This window comes from Tubulanus polymorphus, chromosome 7 (assembly GCF_964204645.1).
Source record: "Tubulanus polymorphus chromosome 7, tnTubPoly1.2, whole genome shotgun sequence".
In the NCBI taxonomy this organism is placed as follows: Eukaryota; Metazoa; Nemertea; class Palaeonemertea; order Tubulaniformes; family Tubulanidae; genus Tubulanus; species Tubulanus polymorphus.
In genome coordinates this window covers 19855541-19880326 of record NC_134031.1, presented here as the reverse complement: position 1 = coordinate 19880326, position 24786 = coordinate 19855541, and the positions used below count along the sequence as shown (strand labels likewise).

At 38.9% G+C, this 24786-nt stretch overlaps 5 protein-coding genes across 12 annotated transcripts in view; 3 read left to right on the top strand and 2 right to left on the bottom strand.

Annotated features, from left to right (window-relative positions):
* Positions 1 to 6806, top strand: part of LOC141908100 (segment polarity protein dishevelled homolog DVL-3-like) — a 30221-nt gene extending 23415 nt beyond the window's left edge. For 3 of the 4 annotated variants that reach the window (XM_074797937.1, XM_074797939.1, XM_074797936.1), the window contains 2 exons: positions 2947 to 2999; positions 4631 to 6806. In XM_074797937.1, coding sequence (XP_074654038.1) covers positions 2947 to 2996 — 50 coding nt within the window. In that variant the 3' untranslated portion in view covers positions 2997 to 2999; positions 4631 to 6806. The remainder of the gene's footprint in view (positions 1 to 2946; positions 3000 to 4630) is intronic. The other variant, XM_074797938.1, reaches the window with a different exon arrangement.
* Positions 6807 to 14180: 7374 nt separating this feature from the next.
* On the bottom strand, positions 14181 to 15075 carry LOC141908884 (UDP-N-acetylglucosamine transferase subunit ALG14-like). Its single transcript, XM_074799147.1, has 2 exons — positions 15060 to 15075; positions 14181 to 14918 (listed from the first exon to the last, which is right to left on the bottom strand). Exon 2 carries the CDS (start codon positions 14872 to 14874, stop codon positions 14209 to 14211), a length of 666 nt encoding a protein of 221 aa, XP_074655248.1. The 5' UTR covers positions 14875 to 14918; positions 15060 to 15075; the 3' UTR covers positions 14181 to 14208.
* A 98-nt stretch (positions 15076 to 15173) lies between these two features.
* LOC141908866 (DNA polymerase epsilon subunit 3-like) lies at positions 15174 to 16560 on the top strand. The gene is made up of 5 exons (XM_074799105.1): positions 15174 to 15225; positions 15441 to 15514; positions 15641 to 15726; positions 16035 to 16153; positions 16279 to 16560. The coding sequence occupies exons 2-5, from the start codon at positions 15449 to 15451 to the stop codon at positions 16479 to 16481; spliced, it is 474 nt and encodes a 157-aa protein (XP_074655206.1). The 5' UTR covers positions 15174 to 15225; positions 15441 to 15448; the 3' UTR covers positions 16482 to 16560.
* Positions 15628 to 21529, bottom strand: LOC141908865 (zyxin-like). Of its 5 annotated transcripts, XM_074799102.1 has the most exons (9): positions 21455 to 21529; positions 21184 to 21369; positions 20573 to 21106; positions 19742 to 20102; positions 19405 to 19506; positions 19054 to 19121; positions 18569 to 18747; positions 18169 to 18289; positions 16866 to 17687 (listed from the first exon to the last, which is right to left on the bottom strand). In XM_074799102.1, exons 3-9 carry the CDS (start codon positions 21104 to 21106, stop codon positions 17574 to 17576), a joined length of 1479 nt encoding a protein of 492 aa, XP_074655203.1. In that variant the 5' UTR covers positions 21184 to 21369; positions 21455 to 21529; the 3' UTR covers positions 16866 to 17573. The 5 variants fall into 5 exon arrangements, with proteins under 5 accessions (XP_074655205.1, XP_074655203.1, XP_074655200.1 ...); XM_074799104.1 differs by lacking the exon at positions 16866 to 17687 and adding an exon at positions 15628 to 15815 and having other exon boundaries at positions 20573 to 21369; XM_074799099.1 differs by having other exon boundaries at positions 20573 to 21369.
* A 285-nt stretch (positions 21530 to 21814) lies between these two features.
* On the top strand, positions 21815 to 24112 carry LOC141908802 (sperm-associated antigen 7 homolog). Its single transcript, XM_074799011.1, has 7 exons — positions 21815 to 21828; positions 22171 to 22363; positions 22443 to 22510; positions 22611 to 22699; positions 22853 to 22937; positions 23271 to 23523; positions 23837 to 24112. Exons 2-7 carry the CDS (start codon positions 22285 to 22287, stop codon positions 23992 to 23994), a joined length of 732 nt encoding a protein of 243 aa, XP_074655112.1. The 5' UTR covers positions 21815 to 21828; positions 22171 to 22284; the 3' UTR covers positions 23995 to 24112.
* Positions 24113 to 24786: the final 674 nt, after the last annotated feature.

The window sequence follows — 24786 nt, the reverse complement described above, 5'->3', positions numbered from 1 at the left end:
GGGTACTGTCTCTAACCCTGTCAGTTAGGTTTAGGTTACTGTCTCTAACCCTGTCAGTTAGGTTTAGGATACTGTCTCTAACCCTGTCAGTTAGGTTTAGGGTACTGTCTCTAACCCTGTCAGTTAGGTTTAGGGTACTGTCTCTAACCCTGTCAGTTAGGTTTAGGGTACTGTCTCTAACCCTGTCAGTTAGGTTTAGGGTACTGTCTCTAACCCTGTCAGTTAGGTTTAGGGTACTGTCTCTAACCCTGTCAGTCAGGTTTAGGATACTGTCTCTAACCCTGTCAGTTAGGTTTAGGGTACTGTCTCTAACCCTGTCAGTTAGGTTTAGGGTACTGTCTCTAACCCTGTCAGTTACGTTTAGGGTACTGTCTCTAACCCTGTCAGTTACGTTTAGGGTTCTGTCTCTAACCCTGTCAGTTAGGTTTAGGGTACTGTCTCTAACCCTGTCAGTTAGGTTTAGGATACTGTCTCTAACCCTGTCAGTTACGTTTAGGGTACTGTCTCTAACCCTGTCAGTTAGGTTTAGGGTACTGTCTCTAACCCTGTCAGTTAGGTTTAGGGTACTGTCTCTAACCCTGTCAGTTACGTTTAGGGTACTGTCTCTAACCCTGTCAGTTACGTTTAGGGTTCTGTCTCTAACCCTGTCAGTTAGGTTTAGGGTACTGTCTCTAACCCTGTCAGTTAGGTTTAGGATACTGTCTCTAACCCTGTCAGTTACGTTTAGGGTACTGTCTCTAACCCTGTCAGTTACGTTTAGGGTACTGTCTCTAACCCTGTCAGTTAGGTTTAGGGTACTGTCTCTAACCCTGTCAGTTAGGTTTAGGGTACTGTCTCTAACCCTGTCAGTTAGGTTTAGGGTACTGTCTCTAACCCTGTCAGTTAGGTTTAGGGTACTGTCTCTAACCCTGTCAGTCAGGTTTAGGATACTGTCTCTAACCCTGTCAGTTAGGTTTAGGGTACTGTCTCTAACCCTGTCAGTTAGGTTTAGGGTACTGTCTCTAACCCTGTCAGTTACGTTTAGGGTACTGTCTCTAACCCTGTCAGTTACGTTTAGGGTTCTGTCTCTAACCCTGTCAGTTAGGTTTAGGGTACTGTCTCTAACCCTGTCAGTTAGGTTTAGGGTACTGTCTCTAACCCTGTCAGTTAGGTTTAGGGTACTGTCTCTAACCCTGTCAGTCAGGTTTAGGATACTGTCTCTAACCCTGTCAGTTAGGTTTAGGGTACTGTCTCTAACCCTGTCAGTTAGGTTTAGGGTACTGTCTCTAACCCTGTCAGTTACGTTTAGGGTACTGTCTCTAACCCTGTCAGTTACGTTTAGGGTACTGTCTCTAACCCTGTCAGTTAGGTTTAGGTTACTGTCTCTAACCCTGTCAGTTAGGTTTAGGGTACTGTCTCTAACCCTGTCAGTTAGGTTTAGGTTACTGTCTCTAACCCTGTCAGTTAGGTTTAGGGTACTGTCTCTAACCCTGTCAGTTACGTTTAGGGTACTGTCTCTAACCCTGTCAGTTACGTTTAGGGTACTGTCTCTAACCCTGTCAGTTAGGTTTAGGGTACTGTCTCTAACCCTGTCAGTTAGGTTTAGGGTACTGTCTCTAACCCTGTCAGTTAGGTTTAGGGTACTGTCTCTAACCCTGTCAGTTAGGTTTAGGGTACTGTCTCTAACCCTGTCAGTTAGGTTTAGGATACTGTCTCTAACCCTGTCAGTTAGGTTTAGGGTACTGTCTCTAACCCTGTCAGTTAGGTTTAGGGTACTGTCTCTAACCCTGTCAGTTAGGTTTAGGGTACTGTCTCTAACCCTGTCAGTTAGGTTTAGAGTACTGTCTCTAACCCTGTCAGTTACGTTTAGGGTACTGTCTCTAACCCTGTCAGTTAGGTTTAGGGTAATGTCTCTAACCCTGTCAGTTAGGTTTAGGGTACTGTCTCTAACCCTGTCAGTTAGGTTTAGGGTAATGTCTCTAACCCTGTCAGTTAGGTTTAGGGTACTGTCTCTAACCCTGTCAGTTAGGTTTAGGATACTGTCTCTAACCCTGTCAGTTAGGTTTAGGGTACTGTCTCTAACCCTGTCAGTTAGGTTTAGGGTACTGTCTCTAACCCTGTCAGTTAGGTTTAGGGTTATGTCTCTAACCCTGTCAGTTAGGTTTAGGGTACTGTCTCTAACCCTGTCAGTTAGGTTTAGGGTACTGTCTCTAACCCTGTCAGTTAGGTTTAGGGCACTGTTAAACCTGTCAGTTGAATGGTTGTAATGCTGGTAATTAAATACCACTCTGGACAGAGTTAGTAATATAAATGTATGTACAATGTACTGGGTGCTTTGGGAGTTTGTTATTGTATTGTTGTCCTGTGTGTGAGATGTATGTAAGACTAGTGGCTTATTTTTGTTGAGAGGTTATTATCTTATGAACGGTACGCCCGCAGCTGGTTACCCGCTGCTGACACCCGCCCCTTCCTGTAGAGTGGCCCGATTTCCACAATGGTTAGATCATAGTCTGTACAACTTCCTTCCAATCCATCCCCTAAATATTCACGCGTATAGAAAACTAACCAATCATCTTTCGCATTTATTTTCACCATTTCTTGCCAATTATTTCCATGTAGATGTGTTTATATCGATCTGCGTCTTTTCCGATCAGATTTTTCGCTTAAAGCTTGATTCTTGTGGGCCTCTGAATTCATAAATGGTTGATATAGATTTTTGATCCCCTGCTGACCCCTCAATGCCCTGACCCCTCACTGCTTCCCCTGCCCCTCTCCCATGACCTTCATTTCACTGCTTCCCCCTGCCCCCTGCCCCCTCACCACAATCTTTTCCCATGACCCTAACTACTTCCCCCTCCCATGACCTTAACAACTTCCCCCTCCTCTGGCCCTAACTGCTTCCCCCTCACGACTGCACATGTTAAAAAGAAGCATATCTTATATGCATTGATTCAATGTTGCTTACAGCTGAAGTTTTATCTAAACCATTGGTTAAAGACTGGTTAATGCAGACCTGATGTGTGCGTATTTCTCTATTTTTACTGTGTTTTTCATTTTATTGTTTCTCTATTCTCTTTCTCGCTTTATTTTTCTCCCAGTGCACAATGTTTATTTACACTAACAGCATTATTCCCTCCCTCCCCGTGTTTCAATCTGAAGAACGATTTGTCATGAAATTGATCTTGAAATCGCCGCCAATGATTTTTTTATCACGTCCCCTCTGAATCTAATATCGCTATGAAAATGAACGCATGCTTTATCTTTAACTACAATTTCTCGGCTGCATGAAATTGCGTTCGCCCGCTGCTGTGGTCGATGAACTGATGATTGAGAATCCGTGATGCTGTGAACTCATTCAATACATCTGTCAAACAACGAAACCGCCTCTAAATCTAGCGCCTTTTTTGCATGAATCGGTTGACTCATTGTAAGGTGTTTGTATCTCAATTTTTCTCAAACAACTTCATTCAAGACATATTCAAAAATGTTTACAGTAAAAGTCCTTCATAAATGCCACTGGTCGAACCCTTGAAAAACACTCTTTTATAATAAGTTTTGCATTATAAAGAATGGTATTTCAATTGAATTTGAGGTTTTTGAGCAAATATATTCTCTGAAAAATGTTGGCGTTTAATGAGCAGTGGCATTAAAATGGATGGCGTTATAATAAACTTCGACTGTATTTCTATCTTGAAATGATAAATTCGATATATGTTTTCGAAGTGTGAAAAAATGTTAAATTGAGGTAAAATTGGACATAAAAAATAGTTGCGTTCATACTAAATCTGACAGTTAGCCTTTCATCTCGCGGTTGTTCTGCTGAAATTCAATTGGTTGAACGATGTTGACGTAAGAAACTGTCAGGTTAAGAATTGATCTATTATTATTCTCGTGATGCAGCGGTCAAACTCAGTTAAGTCTTCATTTGCCATCAGCGTAATGATCGTCCTGACTGTGAAGACTTAAGTGATTTTCACTGTAGGTATATGATAATCTGTTCAAATAATATTCACTAATATTTTATGATTTCGCCGTGTGTTGCCTGGAATCTGTCAATTAATTACTGATTGATGAATTCCAGTTCGATATGTTTTGTTGTGATTAACCGAACTAAAAATCAAAAGGTTTGAAGATGATTTTAAATCGAATCGAATCATCTGAATTTGTGAGATACTAATAATTTACCAATGCCCGTTAAATAAACTCATACTGTACCCAGTTCCGCAATCTAGACTTAATTTAATACCAGACTAAGTTCCAAGAATCTGGAAGACCATTCACAAGTTTTAAGTTACATAGCGGAACATGCATCAGGGGCAGGTTCCATAGTAAAGACTTTAAGCCCAAAATTGATCTTAAATCTTATGACTTAAGTTGAATGGCTATAAAAACAATATGGTCTTAGGCTGGTCTTTAAGTCACGACTGTTCAACTGGTCCCTGTTTCACAGATTTGATTTGATTTTTATGCTAAACTGAGTCCTTATAAATAATTATTGATTATTGATCGAGGACCTGGTTCCAGGCTTAAACTGAAGTCCAATGTTGTGCGAATTGACCGGGTTTATCTCTGGATTCAGGTCGTGCACTGTTTATTTGCTTGCTTTACTACTGACCTATATATGATATGAAGCTTGCTCTATATTTTGCAGGCCCTCCGCCCCCTTCTGAAATCTCAGATAAATGACATGATTCCACCACCACTACTACTAACAATCATCTACAACTACCACCACCACACCGGCCCCATGACAACGACAACAATGACGAAGCTGATGCTTGATACTAGTCACACTAGAGGTCGCTGTGGTGCAGTACCGACGCGGGCCATTGGTGGATTATCGGGTCACATGACGTACCATATCGCGTTGACTATAAGTGTGTAAGGAGACTGCGGCGAGTGAGTCGTGAGATTGCATTTAGAGATGGGACACGCTGCGTGTGCCGTGCGGCGTGTGCCGGCGCGGGTGAACTGTGTTTTTTATATATGTGTGGTACTGCTGTAACACGGCATACTCTGCTGTCAGGCCTGTTATTACTGTGTGCCCGCTCACTGCAGCCAATCAGTTAATAAAAAGTTTCTCGTGCGAGAATCTCGCTTCGTGTCGATAATATCATACATACCATGTGCGAAAGAAAAGACAGCGATATTTTGAAAAAAACGAATTATTGAATTATTGATCATAGTCTGAGAAAGAGAGAGTTTAATTAGTCCAAGTGCCAGATGGTTTTACAGGGTATAATATATATGTATAACAAAGAGAGAGAGAGAGATAGAGAGGTAAGAGGGAAAGGGAGAGGGAAAGATTGAGGGCTCTTTGTAAGTTTAACTCTGGGAATATAAATTATAATAGGTAGGGGATTTTGACGTTTGAGCCAGTTTCAAAATCCTCGCTTGCCAGTGTTGATTTCCGTATATCAGCCGATAGAATCTCTTATCATAGTGAAAATCAAACGCAACTCCACCTGGTGGCTTCTTAATGAAGTAGAATCTGATCCACCGAGTTGTACACGTGTATACTGTATGTGTGTTTGTGTATTATAAGTCTATACAGCAATGCTTTATTTGTACAGGTCTGTATTCATATCCAATACAGGTTCAGGTTATGTTCCTCAATCTTCAGTATCGATGGCTTTTTCGAAATATTTTTAGTTTTTATCGCGGGGGAACTGCCAGACCTGCTTTTATCGGATCGTTTTCAAAAATGGCTTGAATGAAAAAATTTCTCCACCCGAGCAAATGATTGTTTGTATGGACGACATAGTTTAGAAATCATTTTGAAATATTAAATCATTCTATATGAATCTGACTGACAGAAGTGTCGACAACTTGTTCCTTTTTAAAATGGCAAACGCAGTAAGATTTTTTTAAAATGATGAACAAAAAATCATTTGTATTTTAATTTTTTTTTCTCCACTCTTACGATGGACGCGGAAATGTCAGTAGAATTTTAGTCGCGACGATCTGAAGTTTTAATTATTGTTTTTATCTTATACACAGTACGCTCATTATTTGAGGGAGTTTTCTCCTTGTTGCAGTCAGTTCGGGCTTGTCACTGTCGATTATTGAATTCTCGAATTTCGGGCGTTAATTTTATCGCCGAAATGATTAAGAAAAGCGGATGATAGTGTTTTTAAAAACGCCGATGATTGACGTCGACGTTGAACGATCGCGATGCGTCGATGATATCGATTAGTCATAGCTCATGATCACACGTACTTATTGAAAATAATGAAATGAACTATTACTAGATGGATGTAGATTTTAATATTGATAATGATGATATGATAGTTATATTATATAATATATATGTATATAGATATTTTCAAACCTTGTGAATAATGAGTATAATGATATAATATTAATATTAATGATTATTATGATGATAATTGGTAATGATAATAAACACCTGCGCTTGGTTGTTTTTTACCTATCGAATGTAGGAGGTTGTAATTTAAGTGTGAATGAGACTTTCTTAATGTGTATATTTAGAATTAGGATGAGTTTAGAACTCGTCCCTGTGAAGTGGTACTCGGCCAGCCCTCAATGTCGGGAACGAATGTGGAGCCAGTGCTGATAGAAAATTGATGAATTCTCTCCGCATTTTCGCAAGCTTCTAGCCTTCAACGGTCGGTTCTATACATAATCAATAATTAGTGTTTGCCTGAAATGCAAGCAATTTAACAACTATGGCTTTTAGCTGGCCAAAAAAAAAACAGTTGTCACAAGGTATGAATCAGTGGTGAATGTCTGGGCTTCACTTTTTCAGGGATTAAGCACTTACCCTGGAAAGTGAATATAAGTATGATTGATTTAAATCTCTCAGTGTGTATATTTATATGTATATTACTATATACATACATATATATATATATATATATATATATATATATCGAATGAATGGTATCAATGCTTTGTACACTGTTTCCCATAGAAATGCTTTCTTTATACAAATAAATTAATGTGTAATTCAATGATAATTGAGTTAGTTTGTTGTGCACTGGCATTTGTGTTTGTTTTGCATGAACCGTATTCATTATGCATTCTTCTGGATGACGATATATCTGATACAACAAATTTAGTCGGGGAAAATAAGATGGTGATATGTAATTCTGAGCGGTCTGCAGTTCATTTTTACTGATTACATATATGGTGTGAACTTATGGAGAGACGGGGGTCGAACCCGATCCATTGCTGATAGCTGAATCTATCACAGGGATAGAAATACCAAATACTGGTGTCACCCCCCGGTGTCACCCATCCTCCGTCAAATTGTGACAAGCCCCTGTGTTAAAATACAAACGTACCTAGGTTCGAACCCCGATCTTTCTTTCATCTTTAGTTCTCGAACACAACACGTGTGTTTAGTGGCGGCACCATACGGTCCCCAGGCGGAATTTCTGTGAACTAATATAATATGTAGTAGACTGGTTGCCCGACCCATTCAATTAGACTGGTCGACTGTCTAATTCTGCGCCACCTGCATTCGCTGTCAAGAGACCGGCAACCAGTCTACCATCCAATATGTCCCTCGAACCAGTCTACACATGTAACACGTCCACGATTAACCGCGAACATTTAAAAAATGAAATGTCAATCTTATTTAAAATCATCTCATAAATTGTTGTTTCTACGGTGATACGACGTTTGGGATATTTCAAAATGTTTTAAAAACTTCCTTTTCGAGAATGACCGTGTTAAATCAAATTACAAAATTTCTGCTCTGAAAACGGTGGTCGCCCGGGAAACTATAGAAATGAAAACATCGGCGAGATTTATATACATCTAATCTTTTTCAATGAATTAAGCCAATTGGACCGCTGGGTTTTTCAAAACATCAAGGGCATTTAATGGCAAATCCCGCATTCAAATTAATTCAAATAGTTTGTATGGGGTTAATCAAATAAGGTACAGTTAAACAGAATTGCATTCATTAAAATATTAACCGTCCAGTTAAACAGAATTGGATTCATCAAATATTAACCGTTAAGTGCTTCCCCAAAACATATCGTTGACTTCGTGAACTTACTTATTACTGGCATGCCACAGTTAGAATATTGCGCAGTTGTCTTTTAGTTCGCATGTTTGCTGTTTATTATTAGGGGCAGCACGTAACGGTGATAAAATCTAACACCGCTTGTCCGTGAAAAAATCATCAAAACTTTATTACAATGTATAAAAACAACGGTTTTAACGGCGTCAAAATGTACATTTCAAGTACCGCGTGGCACTATTCTACAGAATCTATAGACTTCCAGAAAAAAAATTCCAAAGTCCTGCATGACGACATTTGAATTTCTGGTTGTCAATTGTTTTTTTTTGTTCTACCACAATCAAATAACGCTCTCAATGATACGTTAAATAGTGAGTAAATTATTCTGCTTATTTCAATGATAACACATGTTTCTAAAGGTCGATCTAAACACGGGTAATGTATGTAAATAAATGAAGAAGTTAGTCCGGTAAACCAACTGACGCTGTACACGTAGAATAACCACGCTTAGCATATTGAATAATTCTAAGCCACTGCGGACACCTGCACTTCGCGCTAGAGTGATCAAACTTGAATATAATTCGTACGGTAGAACGACAACTAAGAAAATAACGACGATATAAAACATAGTTTTATTTGCACTTTTTGAGAGTGAAGTTCCTGTAGCTTTTTTGCGTATGCGGGCGGTTAAACCTGATAGAACTAGAATTACAAAACACGGCATTAGACCTCGAATAAAACTGATCAGCCCAACTGAGAAAAGCCACGCATCTCCATTACCAGCATTGTACGCAACGAGGCTTTGACAACATATTGTGTGATTTTCACAATCTCTGATAACAACAAGAAGACCGCCATTATTGAGACTGCAACTCACAAGAAACATAACAAACACTAAAATGCGTCTTCTGTAGTTAGTGACTTGTTGCCGGTGAAAGAACGGCCACGCTAAAGACAAATACCTCTCCATAGCGATAGCAACTACGATCCAATTTGAAAAAAATCATTGATAAATATTTTGTAATACTTCCTAATATACCGAGACAGCCTGATTCATTGTTTATACGCGAGAGGGAAAACATCGACTCAATTCGTCTTAGAAATATCGGGCACTCGCCTCCCGTCAAAATCCCAAGATAATTCATATTACAATCGATGTTTACTATATACAAAATTAATCTTACTAAAGAAGCTGGGAAGTCAGTCAAACTATTTAGCACATAAACCGCGTCAGAAACAGCTAGCGCGATCAGATAGATGAAAGTCGCGCGAACTGAACGGAAGTGACGACATCTGACGAGTGCAATGAGTGTAAGTAAATTAAATACGAAAAACAGAGGATCTAAACTTACAACAAGTGCTTCCGAGACAAGATATACGTGAAATAAAATAGTCCGTAGGTTCCGTTCAAAACCCATACTAATTATAGCATAGCACTGTAAAATCAGCGCAGTCCTTGTGATTCACTGAGTGGGAGACAGCAGCAATGAAGAAATTATATTCATGTAATCAATATTGTCCAGATCTCTTAATCCGATACGTAATTTCTGCCTTTTTTATTGACGTAAATTCCAATTTTTGTATCTAGGAAAATCATTGGTGTATTTTCTTTATTGATTTGTAACTACGTATCGTTAAAGTTAAATGCAGTGAGCTTCACTTAAAATTCCGTATCCATGGGGCTTTACGAGCGAAATCAAAGAGATGAAACTTTCAACAACTACGTGCGTATAGCTTCGAAGTTCTGATTATTTGGTCGACAACAATAACTGCTGTCTTTGAATTATCAAAAATAAATAGCAATTGAAACAGACGTTGCTTATAGCGCACGCTATCATCGGCGATCTTAATAAAAAAAAGATCATGACATTATGGTATGATATTTCCAAAGCGACCAGCCATCTGTCCAGGTGGACGTCCTGGACAAACAGCATACGATCAAACAACGGACAATCATTGTATACAGGCTTGCTTACCCTAAACTTATAGTTTGTATGGGGGTTCATAAAATGAGGTACCAAACAGAAATTTGGATTCATCACCCATTATGTTAAATAGAGGCATAGAGCGGGATTCGAAACCGGAAAAAGACAATAACCGTTAAGTGCTGCCCCTATACATATCGTTGACGGCGAATATGTGAACTAACTTATTACTGCATGCCACAGTAAGAATATTGTGCAGTTATCTTAGTTCGCATATTCACCGCTTATTATATATATAGGGGCAGCACGTAACGGTGAAAGTCAACCACCGCTCCGTGAAAAAATCATGGCCCGACAGCAAAAAGAAAGTATTTAAATCAATACTTTTTAAACCAAATGGTGACTAACATCAGATTAAGATAAATAGTGAACACCGGTACTGAAATATCCATAAAACATTTCCGTCTTACTTCACCTAGAATCTTAAAGTGGCCGATGTGACGTCTGTGGATGAACCACTTCCAGGACAAGGTGAACGGTTATTTTGACCACTAATAACCGGTGATACAATCATAATGTGTATTTATATACGAAAATCAAGTCTCTGCGCAGCATCCCGCCCGTGACAAAACGAATTTTCGCACATCCTTACCCGCTAGTAAATATATATAGAAATTAAGCGAATAATTTATTGATTGTAATGTCATCGTGAAATAATTCATTAGATCGATAAATGCTGGCTTCTCTCGCATAGCTACCGTCATGACGCTTGCTAGAGCAGGTGGAAATGTGGTCATCACGAACACCGCCGTCATAGTTATAAGCATTACTGTTATCCGTATCGACTGTTTTGATTTCTGTTCACAGGAGCAAAAATCTTTACTTCGACGGACGAAAAAAATTATAATGACATTGATCATTGCTATGAGTACGGCTGGTACGAAATATTTGACTGTGACTGAGAATATGAAATTGAAACAATGTTGACTGGAGTTCATGAAACAATCCAACTTTTCAGAATACTCCGCAAGTTTAAGATGATAAGAGAAGAGAACTGCGGCCGAACTGATAATGAAAAATATGACATAGCGGCTTGATTTTGCCGTACATATTATTCGTGCCATGAGCGGTGACGCGACAACCACGAGTCTCTCGACCGCAACAACTACTACAAGAGCGGAACTTGATACATTTAAGATGTGTATGATAAATCCGTACAACCCGCACCAGTACCCTGTTACCCGCACGAGCACATATCCGTATACGTAATTTGGAAATGGTAGAAAATACATCCACGATGAGCCAAAATCTGTAACGGCAAGTGCAGCAAGGTAGTTTGCATATGACATCCGACGGAATCGTTTACTAGTCATCGTTAACAATGTAGCCAAGTTTCCGATGACACCTTGAAAAAATATCAATGGTATTGTGATAATCATAAACATCCGCAACGATGGCCACTCAGCAACTTTCAACGGTAAAATTTCTAAAGTTACGAATTCGATAAAGGTCTTCGCAAAGATATCGACCTCCCTCTGCTCGGTTGTGTTTGTCATGCCTCGCGTTTGACATCCTCAACCACAAAGATCTTCCAAACAGTGAATACTTGAGATTGATCGTTCATCATCATGCTGTGCGATAATTTCCGGGTGACGACAGAAATATGAATGAACAGAAAACATTATTTCACTTTAATCGTAATTTACATCAATAACACATGCTATTCGGGATTCATTTGCGACACAATAGACCATTGCACAGTACAAAATTCCGTAAAGTATACATAGGTAATTCAATAAGCAATGTTCTGATTTTATTATCAATTTCTGCGTATGTCATGCAGCCTGAATCCAGAAATTAATGAGTTTTTTACATTGCATACGTCAGCAAGTAGTGTTTCGTTATTCGTCTCGAAAATGATACTGTCAACTGTAGGATAATTCCTCAATAATGTCTACCAAACAAAGAAACAATTTAACTTGACAACTCGTTTGTTTAATCTGAAATATTATCAGATTCCATGGCAATGCATGGAATCCTAGCTTTAAATCATCGCTATTCCTTCCTAGGCATATTAGCTTAACTCTAGACTTCCACTTTACCAATTATCATATTAATTCTCCACTTTCGAGAGAAAAAAATCTTCATTTCATGCAGATAATTTTCAAATAAAGCATTGAATTTGATGAAAACAGTAAGTTATAGTTATATTATAGGCACGGAATTATCATTACTAACCTCCACAGTAGGAATATTGAATATTTTGGTTCGAATCCCGTCTTTATTTTCTTTCCAACAACGAATGCAATATGTAATATGAATTGCATAATGGAAAACTACCTTTGATAAGACACTTGATCTGGCCATGATAGTCATCTTCGGGAATTACAGTATTGGTAACGTAGAACTAAGTCCGAAAATGTTTCCTTGAGCTAGTAGTTTGCAATAATGAATTCCCGAAGACATGCATTAATAAAAAAATGCCAGGTAACTGCCAGTAGTTCGGGGCTTTCTGCTAATGTGCTACTTCCTTTGGACTTATCGATGTTACACGGGGTCCTCTTGATTTTCAGCCCTAAACGGCAGCTTTATTAGATCTCCTTATAGAACTTACTCAGAATGAACCATCATTATTTCATACCAGAGTTTACGGTTGAGTAGACACAGTAAATAATGTCCAAATAAGACCGTCATCCCTCCAAATTTTACTGTATCTTATTGACTACAGAATTACAAGACAAAGTTTTATTTTTAAGGACTGTTTAGCGACATTGTTTGCAAATTAAATTGCGGACAAGATGGCGAAACTTTACACTAGATACACAGTACAGAAAAAAATTTACACAAGAGTCAACTTGCGATAGAAAGTGTTGTGTAGATCTCAAAAACACGAGCCCCCGGACGCCTAAAAGAGTTAGAATTCGTTCAACCATCGTTGGACTTTCGCAAACAAGATAAACGATAACTGAGGACAAGGCTAACATTGTAGCTTGTATGTCACCACTTCCGACTGAAGACGAATTGGAAATCTTCTTACGTCGCGATGTGGCTCTGATTATGATTCTGACCAATCCGATATTAGTAATTGAGAGAATCACGAGCGGCATCGCTATGACGGGTATGATATTTCCAAAGCGACCAGCCAATTGTCCATCCGGGTGGACGTCCTGGACAAACATCATGCGATCAAATAACGGACAATCATTATATACAGGCTTGAGGATATTGAAACGCCAACGATAGACGTGTGTCATAAAACAGAAACAAAACAGTCCCACAACAGCGAACGTACATCTTTTTTGAGTAATGAAAGCTCTGGATTTCAGCGGGAATGACAGTTGCAACCAGCGCTCAATACTGATCATAGCTATCAGCCAGTTTCGATACATCTTAACAAACATGTGGAATATCGTCACGTGATATTTAGAATAGGAGCCGAGAAAAGAACTGCCCAGGTGGTGGTAATTAGTGAAGCCCAATTTCCAAATCCATATGAAATCTGAAAGGCTTGTAAAACAAAAACTGAGGACGAGAAAGAGGGAATCGACGACAGCTAGAATGCTGAGCAAATAGTATGTAGTGACCACACTCGAATACATGCGTCTCAAAATAATGAAACTCAAACAATTGAAGACTAAACCACTCGCACATACAACTGTACCACCGATAGCAGTAATATGGAATCGGTTTTCAGCATTCTCCCAGTAACGTCGACTGAAACACTCGTGCGCTGTTTCAGATTGATTATTGTCTAACATTAAACCCATCAATTTGGTCTCATTTATTTTCTATAGAGTAAATCTTAGTACGCTTTCTATAGGCTGAATGTAGATGTAGTAATGATATTCTGAAATAATGAGCTTCGCGCATAGAAATCTTTATTCAGGTTTCAGTTTGAAAAGGATTTATGATTATTTTATGCATTTAGTGTAGACATGAATAGAGAAAATATACACCTCATTCCAATATGCTTCTTACACAACAGTCAAGAGTTTAATCAAGTTTATCATCATGCACTCATTCAAAAATATGACCCTTAGTGCATATAAATCAGAAGTTGTATTCAGTTGATTCACGTTGTCTACTGTTTCTTTACTGGTGTCCATTTGATTCATGTGTATTTCACCTGAAGAGGGGATATGATACCGAAAACTTTCGTATCAATAAACTGTTTATATTCCAAGTCCGAGTTATCACAAAGCTGAATAGGATTACCGAGATGTCCTAGGTTTCGAAACTATAAAAATATAAAGCACTTAGAATGTATTCTTTTATTTTTCCACATATCAATACATACATATTAAACGAGAATCAAACAATTTTTCCGATATATCGAGTTTGCGGGTATCGTAACTGTAATTGAGGCCACTGGACGATTAATTCATCGGCGAAATAATGAAGAATTTTACCGGAAAGCGACAAAGTTTCGACGCGACAAATGCTTTCGACGAAAACGATAGCGACTTTTTTAACGCCTAGCACGGTTAGCAGAAAACCAGCGAGACACAGGGGTATACACGTACCCGGTCCGTTACACAAAATCAAATCCGGAGATTTATAAAATGTCAACGGCAGACAATATAAACACGCGACCAACGTGCTCCAAACGGTCGTCGACCAAGATTGTTTAACCTCGCGACTGCGCGGAATTCGAACTATTTCGAAATGTTCGCCGTTTTTTTCGAAATTCGTAATTTTCCCGTCGCTCATTCTATCGGTGTTCGCGACGACGTAAACTCGCGGTTTATAACGAGTCGTGTCGATCCCGCTGAGCAGACGCAGTATCTCCGTCGAGTGTCCGCCCGATCCGGCGATTATCATCGTTTTCATCGTCGCCGTCGACGATTGTTCACGAATTCTCGATGATTTCATTGTTCGAAACGAACGGATTTTTCTGATGACGTAGATTACGCGTAGAGACAGTAGACATCCCACAACTAGCAGAATAACAAGACACCATAAGAAAGTTATCCCCATTTTTTAGATTTTGAATTCCAGTTCAATTTCTTATTTGTTCCAGGCTGAAATTTAAAAATGACAGATGTTAAAGATGTGACGAAAATTCACAGGGAGTTTATAGAATACTTGTACATCGATTCGAAGTCAACTACTTGCGATATTTAAGCTTTGTATTAATGAAATAATCAGAAAAAAATGAAAACCTGAATAAACAAAAACCATATGGGCAACGACCTTGAAATTGAGGAAAATTCAAATTCAGATTTATTGCGTGAGAATAAAGAAAATTTGGATTTGCTCCCTCGCGTAGGGAATCCCGCAATGACGTCATTGGGAAATTCGCCCCGGGAACCTGGCAAAATTTTTGAGGTAATTAACGAAATAAATCTCCTATTTCAATCGCGATCGTCAAACATTTGTATTACAAATTGAATCCCAGTAAGCACCCTTTCGTTGTGTACGTATCTATATTTCTTTTTGTTGTCTGGTCTTGTTTAGTTTGACTTGCTTCATTTTTCATTTCATCATGTTCATTGATTCAGCAGCTCAATAAAGTCAATTTGGTAAACTTTGCTCTCTTCTAGTTTAAACCATGGCTGAAAAACCTGAAGATCTGAATCTGCCAAACACAGTAGTGACGAGAATAATCAAAGAAGCTGTAAGTTGAATGAAAGATTAGAACAAAATTAAAAAGGATTTTTGTCGCCCACCACGGACTCAGTAAGATTAAATCTTAAACCAGAGACGAGCTTTGAACTGTGTCTTGTAATATTACTGTTTTCAGTTGCCTGATGGTGTGAATGTATCTAAAGATGCCAGATTAGCGATGTCTAAAGCAGCCAGTGTGTTCGTTCTCTACGCTACTTCATGGTATGTTAGCTTTAACCACCAGTCCGACATTTGATCCACCATTTCACCAGAAAGTTTTCAGGATTCTTACAGTTCAGGGGATTCTTTTCCTGAAAAGTCAAGCAATTTAGTTTTTTTTGTCATTCGCTTTTTGCTGGTGTCGAGTGGCACAAGGGACCCCTCGGTCCCCATTGAGGATATCTTATAATTTAATCATTTTGGCCTAAAGTCTGGGAAACATTAGGGAATTTTCGATTCCTGGATTCTAAGAATTCTAGCTGTTTTGATGAATTTAAATTGAACTATTGATTATTTGTAATCCATTGCAGCGCCAACAACCACGCGATGAAAGGCAAACGCAAAACGATCAGCGCTCAAGATGTTCTCACTGCTATGAAAGATATGGAATTCGAAAAATTCATCGATCCATTAAAATCTAGTTTAGAAGGTAAATTAAGATTCGTATATTTTTCTGGGGTGTATTCAGGCGGCTTGACGAGTAATAGGCAGGGCGGATGCAGGAGACATGAGGAGTGATAGGTTAACCTATTTAACCCCTTGTGCTCTTTGTAGCATTTAAGAATGAACAGAAATCGAAGAAAGTAGCAACGGCTGAAAAGAAGAAGAAAGCCGTGCAAGAAGAGGAGGAAGAGGCTGCTACGGAGGAGAACGGAGGTCACGATGAGATGGAAACTGAGGAACAGGAGGATGAAACAGCCGCTGCTGCCGAGGAAGATGATGATGACGACGATGATGATGATAATGAAGAGGACTGATACCGGTTAATCTGTCTCCGCTGTCAGTGAATTTTGCATTTAAAAATTTGTAGATATTTTGTAAAATAAATTGTGTACATATCGATATTCGACGAGTTTAGTTTGGTCTCTAAATCATATTAACGTTTTTGAAGAGATGTTTAATTTTTGTCTAAAAACACTTTGATCATGAGGTTTTCAGAGGAGTAAGAGCATACCGACTAGAGCCAAAAAATTGAAAATCCAGAAGAATAGAAAAGGCATTTCTTGGTTAGAACAGCCATGTCAAAGAGCAACCTCAATGGGAAGGCAGAGGTTGTCACGTCACTCTACGTACTAAGAATGATGTAACTGCATCTACGATAATTAACTGATTAAGAAAAGAGTTAAATTAATATGACAACATGTATATATTATTATAATCATTTTCAAAGCAGACATTATTGAGCGACTAAGATTGCATCATCACATTTCCCATACAAATTTGGATACATCGCAAAACGGAATCGAGTTAAACAATCGACACAATTTCTGAGCTGTTGAAAGAACGTGGACATTAAGCTATAGCCTTACGTGATATCAACGTACTGTAAACTAGTTACATGTATAAAAACTAATTTATCGTTAAAAACACGCGAATATAGCACCAATGAGGTTTGTCCTAAAATGGCAAATTTTACAAACACAGAAGTGATAAAACGTAAAATATTCGATTAATTGTTCTACTTCGACTCGTTATCATTACTTGCATACAATATAAGCTATTTGACAATAAACTGGGGTTTCACAAACTGAATACACTTTATTATATGAAGCCAAGAAGGCAGCAAAATTACAACGATTTTACATCCTCCGGGCACAACAGGTATGTAGGTTCGTCGGTACAGGCAAGAAAAGTAACCTAGCTTAGATTAGATACTGTTAGGTTTAAAAATAGAGGTTGTGTAAACAAGAGGCAGGTTTGAGAACTTAGCAAAACTAGATTTAGGGACATAATACGTAAACCATACACAGCATGAGACAAAGGTTCGAATATAAAGTTTTATAAATAAATAAATAGATATTAGAAACAACATTTAGAAGCAGATTATACAAGTATTTTCAGTAGTTCTCCTACTGACAAATAGCTTGAATACGTTCTGCATTACAACTTTTACATAAAATATGATCATCGAGTGGATAACAGCCCTGTCCTTCAACCTCTGATGACAACAGTATACCACAATCCTAGCAATAGAGAGAAAATATAGTTGTTAGGATTGACACAATATATCATCCGCCCGCTCAGACAATCACCGGTGAAGACAGGACAATCTGGGGCTGCAGTTGCTCAAAAGTTGGTTAGAGCTAACCAGTGGATAGTTGACATAGTGACAATTGGAATTGCATTGTTACTATGGTATTTATCCACCAGTTATCTTCAGCCAACTTTTGAGCAACTGGCCCCTGATGTTCAACGCATGCTGATAATATGTTTTAAAGTGCATCCATGGATTGAGACCGGGTGAAGTCTTGTAAGGCAATAGTTTGTCAATTGTCTGAGGGGGGGGTGCAGGGTACAGGCAGTAGACCGTTTGCGGAGGGTGCAGAGTACAGGCTGTAACTGTCTGAGAGGGTGCAGGGTACAAACACCAGATTGTCTGATGGGGCGGGAAAAGTCAGCAGAGGATGGCAGCAGACGGATAAACTGATGATTCATGGTGCTTACCTCACATTTGTAACATTGTATATGAAAACTCCGATCCATCGCGACAATTCGAACGGTCTCATCTTTGTTCGCTTCAGGCATTATCGGCTGATGACAACTGTGACATCGAGGCGCAAATTTCCTGAAACGCGAGTGAAAAAGTGAATAAATTTCGGACAACTAAAACAACTATCTAGCAATCAGTACTGAAGTTTAAAATCTTATCGAAAATGAATGAGGACTTTCAGTTTGACTGTAGCTATGTTAAAGAGACATGATTTTCTTAGGGTTAATGTTTCATCAAAATTTTGATGTAAGTTTATTGAAAATGAACTATATTTTGACCCGAGTTTTCCTAATATTGCTACGCAATAGCTGGTTCTGCACGGAGTCCCCATTTTCAATCTGAATGTTTGTTTACCTGTGAAAATCCTCGATACAATGAATTTGATTTGTGGCGTCGACTGTAAACGGAATCCCGTCTAAACTTTTCGCGCAGACGACACACGTGAAACACTGAGGGTGGTACGGTTTACCTGTAGCTCTTAGGATACGATCGGTTATCGCTTTCGAACAAACCGAACATTTCTCTAATGTTGCCTGAAATAAGAACGTCGATTTCAGCCATTAACGACGACCGATGATAAAACACTGCGTTGTAATGATAACATAAAAATACACTAAGAATGAACAAGATGAAAAGTCACCAGTGAGTAACCCCCTAGTTTCCTATGCATTAAATCTGCTGATTTATGGTGTGCATTACCCCCAATAAACTACAAGATCAAGGAAACTTTTCAGACTCCATTATAATAATCTAATTCAATATTCATGTTTAGTGTTGGATTTCTATCTAGTCATTAAACAGTTATTTTGATCCTGATGATTAGAGATTTCTTCACTTACTAAATAACAATCTTCGCAAAAAGGTTTTCCTTCGACGGCAAAGAAAGGACAACCTTTCAAATTTTTCTCTGAAATGACAAATGAAAACGTCTCAAAGGAGGAAATGAGGTGCGATAGCAGAAGTAAAGTTACAGTAAAATTTACTTAAATTGTCATCGGATAAGTCATCACATCGTTTAAGTCATCACTATTTTCGAGTCTAAATAAATTTGTATTTCCATTTCAAATTACTAACTCTATGTATACAAGTCATCATTTTGATAATCGCCCTAACATATCTATCGTCCGAACTACGGCAATTTAAGCGAGTTTGATTGTTCTGACAGCGATGAGGTTAAACGGTCAACTTACCACAATGCGTACAGGCAAAACAGGGAACATGATACATTTGATCGAGAGCTGTACAACCTGAATCCTCATCGACTATTGCTTCACCACATCTACTACAAACACCTACAACATACAATCACAATTCATTTTCAATTTTTTACTCGTTAATTACGCGACTTCTCAATCTCAAATTAATATTTGTACAGCAAATCAATAAAAAAAATTGAGAAATCATGGATCGATTTCGACTGAATCGAGATTAAGAAATCTGGCATAATACCGCGAAAGCACACTAGTGACACCTGGTTGTTCCTCACTTTCCACAAGCGGAATCCTCGACTCCCACATTTGATCTTACCGAAATAATTCGGGTCCGATGAAGCTTCCATGTTACGAATCAGTAAATCGGTCAAAGCATCGACTTCAGCCTCTTTCACAGTCGGGGATTTTGGTTTTTGATTGATGATCGCGAGGTCCCCGGGACGTTTCATCGCAGTCATGTTTTGCGAAAGAACCATTTTGGTAAGCGTCGCCGGCTGAGGAGTGATTACTGGTCCCGATACGGTCGCCGTGGTTATACCGGGTGTTCGGATAGCAGGCGGATGAGTCGGAGCTCGGACTCCGCGGATTAGAACGCTACTTGCCGGTTTCGGACTGTACGGTCTCGGACTAGATGGTTGTTCTTCGTGACGTGGTACTTGCGGTTTTCCGTAATCGACCTGAAATTTAATTTGAATGAAATTCACTCGGGTTTTGGGATTTTCTATTTTATCGTTCAGGGTCCAAACAGATCTGTCATTCCTGGATATAAGGAGCTTAAAAATTTCAATTATCGAGGAAACGACAGAATCACTTCATATCCCAATTACTGCAGACTAAATCGGCACCGTTCATCTCAGTAAACGGTTAATTCAGAGATTTGGTAAGTATATTTCAATAATACACTAACTAAACTCTTTTTCAAATTCGGTAACCACCTAATTGGGCAAAATGAGTCTTGGTTCCAACTCAAATGATTTAGGTGTAGTTCACTGTGTATCTCAAATTGCCTAATGAAGGAGTTTTGGGCATTTTGCTCGAATTAAAGGAGGTTCAAGCACATTTAAAAGCATTTTCAAGATGAGTTTTAAACCGATCTAGGAGTTGTAGGGACCTACGAGCCTGCACCGTTTTTTTATGATATACTCACTGGAGATGCTGAGTTATAAATCTGTTGATGTTCCGATGATCCGATCACTTTCACTGGCGTCATCTTCGGAGAATCTGACGACATCGCTGATCGCCCGACCGCAGCTCCCCCTGCTGGTGATCGCGGAGACATATCTAAATGCTGAACCGGTATTTGTCGCGAGCCGGGCGACGATGGGCTGATTGGGCGCTGATGATGGAACCCGCTCACCGGCGGGCTGTTGGGCGAGGGGCCGCCGCCCGATTCGTAACGCGTGTGTAACATTTCTAACGGAGCTCGTTGCGGGTATAAATGCGAATGACCCCGCGGTGAACCGGGGCGATACGGTAGAGCTGTCGCGACGCAGTCGGCCGCTGGGTAACGTTCGTTGAATTTTAAATTCGGTGATCTCGGTTGTTGAGGAGGTTGAACCGTCCCGTAATGACTATATCCTCTGACTCCCCCAACCTCATGTTGGTGAACGTTGTGAGGCTTCACGTGTTGCTGGTTATCAGCATAAGGTCCAGCAGACACAACATACTGCCTTGCAGCCATCTTAGAAATTGATATTTGATACCGTTTTAATATCTACATGAAATATAGCGTTCTTACTCAGACTCAGATGATCTTACATCACAGTTATCCCTTATATCGGAAATAATGGATAGAGTTCGTTGAAAGAAGTGTCTGAATGCAGCCAAGCCCAAGGTCTGCGGGCACCCAGGCGCAGCACAGTGAGTGAGACCGAGTGAGACGATTAGGATTATTGAGAGAGGGTTTCAAGTTGCCGGATCGGTTACTTTTCTTTTTCTTTCTCTCTACAAATTAGAATACAAATACTGCTGTTTACAGGCTATATGACAGATTGATTAGTTATTCAGAAGATAAATAGCGATACGATACTGGTGTACGAACTGCGGGTGGTTGGTCCTGATGATGTCGAGATAGATGAGACAGAAGTTGCAGCAGTAGCGAAAATACTATGGAAAACTAATATACACGAAACGTATTTGGGTGAATTCCCATTATACCCCAGAAATATCGATATTCCGATGTTTTATCATTTGAATTAAAATTTTTGATATTAAGATGGAATTATTGAATATGATGTAAGTATATTAATAAAGCTACATCAAAGAGAATGTCGGTGTACATAACATTCGTCATGTCGTCTAATGATTTTACATTTCTATGCGCAGTACATGTACCTGTAGGATATACATGCACATGTATGGTGACATGTGCCTGTACATGTAATATGGCGTCTAATCTCCAAAGTAAGAGCTACTATTTGCGAATATCTTGCCTTTAAAACCGGATTCTATGATTCGTGAACTGAATATTGCCCAATAATTGCCTTAGCTCGTTACAATTAGGCATTTTCTAGTTTGACAAGTATTTAAGATTCTAATAAGACGACCAAACTGCGTCAAATAAGAGGCTTTTTTAGTTAAAGTGGTCGTACTAAATATCGAAATAAAACGTCTTTATACTAACTTTTGATTTGTAGTTCTTTCGATTTTCAAAAATAAGAAAATAGGCCCGATGAAATGCTTGCTTTTTGTCGATTAGAATACCCGGTACATATTTTTTTGATGTAACTGCAATGTCTTTTTCAGATTCATAGTTAGTTTAAGAAGCCTTCGTTGTTCTGACTGACGCACACTGCCACTGACTGGCATTACCTTATTAATTTACCCATTATTACTAACTACACCCTGTGACCAGTGAAAATGGATTTATTGGGTTCAATTTTGGGTTCGATGGAAAAACCTCCAGCGATAGCCGATGATGAAAGAAAGAAAAGAAAAGGTAATTAATTCAATTATTTTTTAAATGTTTGAAGTTCTAGAAGGATAAGCTTTCAGTGAATGAATATTTCTTATTTAAGCTGAAAAAGAACGGTTGGAGAAACAGCAGAAAGATGAAAAAGCCAGGCTTAATCAATTCCGCGACAAGGTAGGAACGATCTCAATGTTTTGTTGTTCCCAGTTCCTATGCCGGTAAATTCATGTTGGAATTCCTGAATGAATCAACGATGGAATTGTTGTTATTTCAGAATCGAAAAGCGATTCACGACTTTATCAAAGACTCAACTAAAGAAAATCACAGATTTTCACCTATGGATAAAGTTTACAGAGCGATTCTGTAAGTATACCGTTCGGACCTGATAGCATCATGATTATCAAGGTTAGAATCTTCATTTGAAAAGTTGAAGCGAGCACTTTGGAACGGAATCCTGCCACAAAATTCGACCCACTGAAGATTTACTGAATTCTCTGAGTCACTATATATTTTCAGACATGAAATTGCAGATACAGCTGGACTAACTTCATTTTCATTTGGACTTGAAGAAACTGATAGATATGTTATGGTTTGGAAAAAGGTGTGTGGTGCATGCGGCCAATATTACCATTTTTTAAACCCCCCTCATCCCGACATGTTCTGTAATGCAGTTAAGGATAAAGGAGACATCAAAAACATCAAAAATTCTGTACAGAAATCACAGAATTCCTATTTGAAAATCTCTACTACCGGTATTTGGAGTAATAGGCACTACATAATGAAATTCTTGAGTGCTTATTAGTTAGAAAGATCCCCTATAGATAAGAACGTAGACTTTTCCCCCACCCCCCAATACGATGTAAGCACGTAATTTTCGTCTGCCCCTTATTGGAATGAATCAATTGTACTTGATGAGTTTTGTTATTTCTGACAGGAATTTGCGCCGTCTGACGATGAACTGTTAGCGCGACGGAAAGGCGATGAATGGAACGAGGAGAAAGCGCTGGAAATCGCGCAACAACGCGAACAGGAAAAACTCGAAAATGAACTTCAAGCGAAATCAAAGCGTAATAAAGATAAAATGGTTCCGGCTTCGAATTATCAGGAACGTTACGAACGTCTGATCGGGAAAGAAGCGGCGAAAGACGCAGCACGATTAACTACTGCTAATCGACAATACGGAAACGGTAAGAAAATCACCGTTCATTTCAACGAGGAACCTTTAACTGTGTGTACTCCTCGGGTTCCCTATGACTCCTTGATTCCTTAAAGACTCCTTCAAAACAGAAAATACTTTTTAAGTGCTTGAAACTCTTTTAATTTGAGCAAAATTCCCAAACCTCCTTCAATTTTGAGAAAAAGGCAATTAGAAATGTTTGCACTTGTACATTTAACTACGCCTAATTGATACAGTTGGAACCAGGAACTTTTTACCCCATTAAGCTGTTACTCTGATTATGAACGACATATTTTCACGTCGTGAAACATTTGTTTTTGCAGTGCCAAGTGAAAATAAACGCGATCAAAGAACAATCGAACAAGTAATGGCCGACTCGCGCGCTAAGAAGAAACTACGAACTGCTAATGATAGCGATGTTCATTCATCGACAAACGCAACAGATGAATGCAATTCTACCGAACCCGATGGCAATACCTAACAATTCTATATCGATCATATGTGATATATTAATAGTTTGTGAGGAGTGAGTGAGGTTGTGTGATTATGAATGTTGTGTCTGTTTTTAGTTTTAATATTTGCTGATTGTGTCGACAATAAAATGCATTCATCATTGTGAATTGAGAATTGTTTGTTATTTTTCGCTTTGAAAGGATGAAACAGTTCTGTCTTTGCTTTATGTCATCGTTCTGATCTTGGTTTTCCGACTCTAACCCGATTTGATTGTTGATGGTACAGCCTTTGAAGTATAGCTCGCACGCTGTAAGCAGCCAGTTGGACTCGAACCCGTTTTTCACTAAGTACTGATAGTTATTTTAACGGCATCACACCTTATCCCACTGAGAAGCCGTGAGTTCCATTCTCTCATTTCTGCTTGGAAACCATCTCACGTAATCGTGGACGTTGATATCTCAATGACTAATTTTCTAGTCTACCGTAAGCTCAGTATTCAGACAATCACTTGCTTCTCTGTATGCTACCAGTAAGGCAGGGGTTACTGTATCCAGTTCCGCAGTTCCCCACATCTTGTGACTTTTAAAAGCAGTTAAAATCAGTTAATTTACAATGTTTTGACTCTGGGGACTATGGAGCTAGGTCCTTTCCTTCGAACAGACCTGGAATTTGAAACACGAGCACTTCTTTACGGGCAGTGTGCAAAGCTTTAAGTCTCCATATGAATGTGTCTGATTTTATAGCGGAGCAGATAATTAATCACCTTTTGAATTCAACACCAGGCACTCATAGAATATTAATCTATCAACCAATTTTATTG

Coding starts and splice junctions, on each gene's coding strand:
- LOC141908802 (XM_074799011.1), top strand. CDS start 22,285: ATGGATTTATTGGGTTCAATTTTGGGTTCGATGGAAAAACCTCCAGCG. Junction 22,364..22,442: donor TGAAAGAAAGAAAAGAAAAG/GTAATTAATTCA, acceptor TTCTTATTTAAG/CTGAAAAAGAACGGTTGGAG. Junction 22,700..22,852: donor AAAGTTTACAGAGCGATTCT/GTAAGTATACCG, acceptor ATATATTTTCAG/ACATGAAATTGCAGATACAG.
- LOC141908884 (XM_074799147.1), bottom strand. CDS start 14,874: ATGGGGATAACTTTCTTATGGTGTCTTGTTATTCTGCTAGTTGTGGGA.
- LOC141908865 (XM_074799099.1), bottom strand. CDS start 21,106: ATGGCTGCAAGGCAGTATGTTGTGTCTGCTGGACCTTATGCTGATAAC. Junction 19,507..19,741: donor ATCGGACCCGAATTATTTCG/GTAAGATCAAAT, acceptor TGTATGTTGTAG/GTGTTTGTAGTAGATGTGGT. Junction 19,122..19,404: donor TTTTGCCTGTACGCATTGTG/GTAAGTTGACCG, acceptor TTGTCATTTCAG/AGAAAAATTTGAAAGGTTGT.
- LOC141908866 (XM_074799105.1), top strand. CDS start 15,449: ATGGCTGAAAAACCTGAAGATCTGAATCTGCCAAACACAGTAGTGACG. Junction 15,727..16,034: donor GTTCTCTACGCTACTTCATG/GTATGTTAGCTT, acceptor AATCCATTGCAG/CGCCAACAACCACGCGATGA. Junction 16,154..16,278: donor ATTAAAATCTAGTTTAGAAG/GTAAATTAAGAT, acceptor TGCTCTTTGTAG/CATTTAAGAATGAACAGAAA.